Source organism: Pteropus alecto, unplaced genomic scaffold, assembly GCF_000325575.1.
Source record: "Pteropus alecto unplaced genomic scaffold, ASM32557v1 scaffold41, whole genome shotgun sequence".
In the NCBI taxonomy this organism is placed as follows: Eukaryota; Metazoa; Chordata; class Mammalia; order Chiroptera; family Pteropodidae; genus Pteropus; species Pteropus alecto.
In genome coordinates, this window is record NW_006430464.1 from 404119 (window position 1) to 411631 (window position 7513).

The window sequence follows — 7513 nt, forward strand, 5'->3', positions numbered from 1 at the left end:
GGGGCGCTCCCAGCCCCTGACATCACGCCCCCACGCCGTACCCGATGGATTGTGGAGCCTAAGTTCCCCTTCCAGGCGTGGCCACAGCTCTCTCAGCCTTTGCTTCCTGTCGGGGAGTCCTCGGCCCCAGCACACACTCTGCACGTTTCCTTCCTTGACACAGGGACCTGGACCCAGGCTCTGCCCTGTCAGACGCAGACATGGTGCCCCTGCTGCTGCTGCCCCTGCTGTGGGGAGGTGAGTGGGGCGAGAGGGAGGCCCGGGCATGGGCGGGGGAGGGGCCGGAGCTGCAGCTGAGCCTCTGTGTCCCCACAGGGTCCCTTCAGGACAATTCCGGGTTCAAGCTCCAAGTGCAGAAGTCAGTGAGAGTGCAGGAGGGTCTGTGCGTCGTCGTGCCCTGCTCCTTCTCCTATCCCTGGAATTCGTGGTATAACCCTGCCGAACTCTACGTGTACTGGTTCTGGAAGGGGTCCAACACACACCGCAACAGTCTTGTGGCCACGAACGACCTAACCAAAGCAGTGTCCGTGGAGACCCAGGGCCGATTCTACCTCCTCGAGGACCCCATGACCAACAACTGTTCTCTGAGCATCAGAGACGCCAGGAAGAGTGACACAGGAAACTACTTCTTCCGAGTGGAGAGAGGATATTTTGTGAAACATAATTACCTTGATGAGACGCTTAATTTGAAGGTGACAGGTACAGCAGGGGCCCAGGAGAGGACCTGGAATGTGGGACCCCGTGTCAGAACAGGGACAGGACTCTGGAACAGCTGCTGTCCAGGCCTTGGGGCAGGAATGATGGGAAGAGACGCGGGACCTGGGGTGAGCTTCGGCCCTGAGGCTTGGGTCCCCGCCCCCTGGGTCCCAGGCACCTCCTTGTCTGCTCCTCAGTCCTGACAGAGAAGCCTGACATCCACGTACCGGAGGGCCTGGAGTCCGGCCGCCCCACGCGCCTGACCTGCAGCCTGCCAGGGTACTGTGGAGGCGGGAGTCTCAGCTTCTCTTAGACGGGGGCCGCTCTAGACTCTCTGAAGCCCCAGAGCCTCAGCAACTCCTCCGTGCTCACCCTCACCCCGAGGCCCAGGGACCACGGCACCAAACTCACCTGTGAAATCGGGTGATCACAGAGAAAACCGTCAGGCTCAATGTCTCCTGTGAGTTTGGAGGGGTGTCTGGTCCCTGGGGGCAGTGGGTTTGGGGTGGGGTGTGTGTGTGTGCGCGCGCGCACGCTTGCACTGAGCTGATTTGTGTATGCATTTGAGTCTCGGGGGAAGGGGGAGTGGGCCAGCACCCCCACCCACCCTGTTCCTACTGCCCCTCCTTGGCTATGGGGTCCATTTCCCACCTGCTCCTCACCTCTGAAGTGGGGCCATATCTTTCTATTCCAGATGCCCCACAGAACCTCACCATCAGCATCTTCTTCAGAAATGTCACAGGTAGGATAGAACTTCGGCCCTTGGGTGCTGGGACCTGTCCTTGGGCTACTGTGGAGCAGGATTGGGGAATCAGAGTTTGAATGGGATCAGCTCTAAGAAGGGCAAGGATAAAAATCACCTCCCTCCCTCCCCTACCTCTTGTGGACGTGTGCACCTGTACACACTTGTACACACTGTTCGAAGCCCATGTCACCTCATCATGGCACTGCCCCTGGCTTTCCATCTTTCCCGCCGCCCCTTGGAATATTGCTAGGACTAAGCCTTAGTCCTCGTTCCTGCTGCATGCACTGGCTGCTTCACGAAGCCATGGGGGGTCTCTGCTTTCCTTTGCCAGCAGTCCAGGCATGTCCTAGTGGGACCTTGAGCCTCCCTTGAAGCTGAGAGACCCAGATACTTTTGTGCCAAGCTCCTCGGGGTGTACTTGGTCCAGCCTCTGAACCTAGACAGAACCAAGCCAGTGGGCCAGGGGAGGAGACAGAGATGTCAAGCTGAAGGAGGGGTTGATGGAGACTGTCAGCCCCCCATCTTTCTCTCTCTCTCTCTCTCATTCTCTCTCTCTCTCTCTCTCTCTCTCCCCGCTCTGTCTTTGTCTCTCTGTCTCTCTCCAGAGATGACGAGATATGTGGAGAACGCAAGGAATGGCTCATCTCTTCCAGTCCTGGAAGGGGACGCCCTGCGCCTGGTCTGTGCTGCTGACAGCAACCCTCCTGCCACACTGAGCTGGGCCCAGCGGGGCGAGACCCTAAGCCCCTCCCAGCCTTCAAGCCCCGGGATCCTGGAGCTGCCCCGGGTGGAGTCAGGGCATGAAGGCGAAGTCACCTGCCGAGCTCAGTACCCGGGGGGCTCCCTGCACGTCTCTCTATACCTCTCTGTGCAGAGTGAGTGGGGAGCAGGGGAAGCACCAGAGAGAGGCCCCCCGGGGTGGGCAGGGGAGAGGCGCCACTGACCCTTCTCCCCTCTTCCCCACAGGCCCCCTACAGCTACTGGGACCCTCCTGCTCCTGGGAGGACGCGGGGCTGTGGGGCATGAAGGCGAAGTCACCTGCCGAGCTCAGCACCCGGGGGGCTCCCTGCATGTCTCCCTGCACCTGTATGTGCAGAGTGAGTGGAGAGAGGGGGAAATGCCAGAGAGAGGCCCCCCGGGGGATGGGGAGGGGAGAGGCGCCGCTGACCCTTCTCCCCACCCCCACAGACCCCCCACAGCTGCTGGGACCCTCCTGCTCCTGGGAGGACGCGGGGCTGCACTGTAGCTGCTCCTCCCATGCCCGGCCGGCCCCCTCCCTGCGCTGGCGGCTGGGGGAGCAGCTGCTGGAGGGGAACCTCAGCAAAGCCTCCCTCACCGTCACCTCCACTTCAGCCGGGCCCTGGGCCAACAGCTCCCTGAGCCTCCGCGGGGGGCTGAGCTCCAGCCTCAGACTCAGCTGCGAGGCCCAGAATGCCTACGGGGCCCGGAGCGACGCTGTCCTGCTGCTGCCAGGTCTGGGGTCTGCTGGGGGCAGAGGCTTAGGGAGAAAGGAGTGGGTCGCGACGAGGCGGGGGGAAAGGGCTGGGCCCAGACAGCAGGTGATGGCCAGCAGCGGCCCTCCACCTCCTGTGTCAACAGAACCTACAGCCAGTTCTGCAAGGAGGTCGGGAGACGGGACAGAGTGCCGGGAAGGGGTCCTTTCATGCCCCTCTTCTCGGCAGGGAAGTCGGGGTCCCTGGAGGGCGTGGTTCCTGGGGCGCTTGGAGGTGCTGGCGCCATGGCCCTGCTGTCCCTGTGTCTGTGCCTCATCTTCTTTTGCATGTAAGCCTTTGTCCCGGGGAGGTGCAGGAAGGGGTGTGGTAGCAGGTGCAGACAGAGGTCACCGAATCCCAGAAAGGCAGAGCTAAGTACGTCGAGAGGGGCCTTTTTGTGGGGGGGGGTGGGGGTTAAACTTTATCGAGTTATAATTCCCATGTATTTAAAGTGTACAATTCCTTGGCTTTTAGTTCATTCACAGAGTTGTGCGTTCATCACCACGATCGATTTTAGAACTTTGTCGCCGGCCTAAAATGAAAAAGAAACCAAAAAGAGAAAGAAAGAAACCACACGCCCCTTCATTGTCATTCTGCCCCTATCCTTCCTTTAGCCCTAGGCAACCACGAATTTATTTTCTGTTTCTCTAGATTTGTCCATTCTGGACGTTTCCTATAAACGGAATCATATAATAGACATGGTCCTCTATGGCTGACATCGTTCATACAGCAGGATATTGTCAAGGTTCCCGCATGTGTCAATACGTGATCCCTTTTTATTTCTGAACAACATTTCATCGTATGGATGAGGCACATTTGTTTGACATTTAGGTGGTTTCTACATTTTGGCTATCACGAATAGCACTGCTCTGATCGCTCTCGTACACGTTTTTGTGTGTGAGCGGGGTTTTTGGTGATGGGAATTCAGTCCTGGCCAAACGCCTGGTCGTCCGGGGGGGCTGGATGTCCTCATGTGCATGTCGAGAGGGTCTCCGAGTTTGCTCCCTGGGTCCAGATGCCTCAGTTGTCCTCCCAGGGAGTGGGGGCAGCCTGCCCACCTGTGCCTGATTTCTCCCCTTAGACTGAAAGCCCGCAGGAAGCAAGCAGCCGGAAGACCGAAGGGCAAGGACGATGAAGACCCTGTCATGGGTACAGTCTCCTGGGTGAGCGATGCGAGAGTCTTTTCACGCAGTGTCTGGGTCCATTCGAGAAGTTCAGACTGAGCCACTTCCCCAAATCCATTTCTCCATTGTCAGCTAGGCACACAGCTGAGAGCTGACGTCCCCTGGGCTTTTCCCCTTCCTCTCCCAGAAGCTGTGGTCAGCCTCCCGCCACCCCTGCTGAATGCTGAGCTTACCAGACACAAGCTGCCAGAACCATCCCCCCAAAACCGATTACTCTCTACCCATTCCGGGCATGTCACTTCACCTCTCCCCACCTCTGTGTCCCCCATCTGCAAAGGGGGGATGATAAGAGTGTCACTCATGCTGGGTTTTTGTGAGGATTCACTGTGATCAGTAAGTCCTCGATAGCATCTAATTGGTGGCGGTATTATGACATTTTAAGTGAATGAGCAAATCGTTGAGTTCATCAGACGCGTGTGTGGAGCGAGGGGATGGATGGAGTCCAACGTGCCCTTGGGGCGTGCCTGCCTTATTTCTTCCCTGACTCCCTCTCTCCCCTTCACAAAGGGTTCCAAGCACAAGCCCTGTCCGGACGGCCCCCAAGACCAAGCGCCACCTGCTGAGGAGTCCCCTCCTCCAGAGGGGCAGCAGGATATCTACTACGCCAACGTCACCTTTCTCAGGAGGCAGTCACAGGAGCCTCAGGACCGGGAGGCCAGCAGCACCACCGAGTACTCAGAGATCAACAAAAGCAAATGAGGCCTCATCCAGGACTTGGGGCTGGCGGAGGAGCCTCGACCCGCTGGGGGAAGGAAGTCAGTGAGTAAGCGATGAAGCCCGGGGAGACTTGGTGGCAATGCTAACGAAGAAACAGGTGACAGGGCTAACAAGACTTGGGCTCAAAGGCAGGCTTCAGCACCTCCTGAGCCATCTTTAGCAAGCGTTTCGCTTCATTTCTCTGTTGCTCCGTTTGCCATTCTGTGCCTCCGAGGTCATGCATCCAACCTCGAAGGTGATGGTGAGCATTAAAGGTTCAGTGCACGGACATCAACGCACACGGGTCCTGTCGCACGGTGTGTGCTCAGGGTTTGCGGGTCTCTCTCTCTCTCTCTCTCTCTCTCTCTCTCAACAGACAGGTCCTGCTTGCAAGTTACCCTGAGGCCCGGGGGGTGACCGGGCATGGAGAACAAGGTGGCAACATGTTGGTGTCACTCTCCTCCCCAGAACTCTTTGAAGCCTCCCCCGGTTAAGACCAGCCCCTCAGCCTCGCGCTCGGTTCGTGACATGGTATCTCATAGGCTCTCTGGGGTCATCTCGTTGCCCCACTTTGACCTGTCAGTTCTTCCAGCACATTCCTTCGCCTCCCGATCTCCAGTCCCTTCCCTATTCGGTTACGGGCCCCATGGGGATGGCTCTTTGTGACGGCTGTCAAAGTCGACTGGATGTTTTCTCACTAGAAAAAATATTCATTCAGAGAAAAAGCAAGCAGGAAGCCTTTCTTCCAGAGGGGAAGAGGAAGCTAAAGGGAGGGGCTGTAATGACCACAGAGCCTTGTTGTGACATCTAGTTCTTCCCCGGGGAGCTCTCGGGACCAATGTGGGGTGTGAGCGCTCCTCCCACAGCACCGCCTCCCGCCATTCCTGTCCTGGGTTAAGGTCTCTGCGGCAAATCTGGATGAGCGACAGCTGCCCCCGACTCTCTCCTACACGAGCCCCTTCCCAACCCCCCTGGCCTTAGACAGAACACCACAGGTGTCTTGCCCTGACGTTTATCTGCTCCCCAGCCCTCTCCTCCCGGCCTTTGTTCCTTCGACCAGCCGCGCTGGTCCACACCAAGGGATTTGCCATTCGAGATCCCCCTGCTGGAGGCCGCGCCACATTGCTTGCTCCTGAGTTACACCATCCCGTCCTTCCAACCGTAGTTTGTGGACAGATTTGGGGTGAGGGGGTGGACTGAAGAAAGAGCTCATTCTCTCCCTCCGCTAGAGCTGAACTAATTTAACTTTTAAAAAGAAAGCACGAAAACAGAAAGTTGCAATTCGCCAGCAGTGTTATGGTGTAAGCTTTTTTTCGATTGTGAGTTCCTGATGTTAAGCCCTCGATCGCCGAGGCGCCCCCCCATCCATTTCTGAGACGTCCGTCTGGGATAAGCACATTGCCAGCTACAACAGCTGGATGAAGAGCCAGACTGTCCCATCCGTGAAGTTCCCCCTTTTAGAAAGTCTTGGGTGACCTAGATAACTGTCCCCTACCCGTGCTTTAATTCCCTGTCTTATGTTTACGATTGGCCAGTGGTCCACCTGGGAAAACCTAGGCCCTTCACCGTCCATCCCAATAGAGGCAGAGCCCCAGGTTCTCTCCCTCTCTCTATCTCTGTCTGTCGCTGTCTCTCCCACTCCCTCCATCCTCCCCCTACCCCCCAATACCTTGCTGGGGGGCCCTCGGGCGTGTTGTGTATCCTTCGGGACCTGTGAGTGCAGTCGTCCCCCAGGAGATATGTTCCAAGTTCCCCAGTGGATGCTTGAAACCACAGATAGTACCAAACCCTGTATATATGATGATTGTTCCTATACATATGTACCCATGATAAAGGTTAATTTACAGATTAACGACAGTAACGAGAATAAAATAGAAGAGTTATAACAATATGCTGTGATGAAATTGATGTGAATGTGGTGTCTCTTTCTCTCAAAATATCTACTGTACTGTACTTACCCCCCTTCTCATGATGAGATGAAGAGAGCCGAATGACGTAACTTTAGGCTACTACGAGTGTTATTTGAACACAGGTACCACGATACTGTGATCGTTAATCTGCATGAATAATTAACTTACTAAAGTACTTAACAAATGAAAACTTCTCTGTCCCCCTAGATGATAGTACTAGATACTAGGAAATGTAAAATCCATTTCCTTCTGATCAAGACTTGTGCCGAAAATAACAAAATCCTTTGGGGAAAAAGTGACTAGAAAAAAATCAAATCCCTCATTTAAAAAGCACAGGATACCTGAAAAGAAAAGAAAATGAAAATGGGAACTTGTTAGGCCAGAGTCTGGGGGGAAGCCTGACTCCAGAGAGTTAGGAAGAATGTTGAAGCCGATACACCAAAACGGCCAATGGCATTTGCCCATCACGATCACGTGAGCTTTTGTTCTGTGGCTCTGTGCGGCCTGGAAATGAGTCAGGACCCCTGCCCAGGCACACAGCAGGGGCTCGGGACGGGCTGGCACTGTTCGAGCGGGGCCCAGAACCTGGCAGAGACACGAGGCGAGCAGCCCCTGAATTCGCAGAGATGACTCAGGTTTATTCACAATGTCATTTACAGGTGCCCGCGCTCCCAGGTCGGATCCCGGAAGGGTCCCTAGAAGGTGGGGACGGCCTCGGGGGCCGGAGTTCGGACCCGCTCCCCGTCTCGCGGCGCCCCGGGTGGCCCGGCCTCGTCCCGCCCCCGCCGG

General features: G+C 56.4%; 1 protein-coding gene across 1 annotated transcript in view; it reads left to right on the forward strand.

The window, feature by feature from the left end:
• Nucleotides 1-6703, forward strand: part of LOC102894957 (sialic acid-binding Ig-like lectin 5) — a 24126-nt gene extending 17423 nt beyond the window's left edge. The window contains 10 exon segments of the mRNA XM_006905084.3: nt 164-237; nt 316-699; nt 894-1112; nt 1115-1156; nt 1391-1438; nt 2047-2316; nt 2630-2914; nt 3124-3223; nt 4016-4097; nt 4626-6703. Of these exon segments, the coding sequence (XP_006905146.3) occupies nt 164-237; nt 316-699; nt 894-1112; nt 1115-1156; nt 1391-1438; nt 2047-2316; nt 2630-2914; nt 3124-3223; nt 4016-4097; nt 4626-4817 (1696 nt within the window). The 3' untranslated portion in view covers nt 4818-6703.
• The last annotated feature ends 810 nt before the right edge of the window (nt 6704-7513 follow it).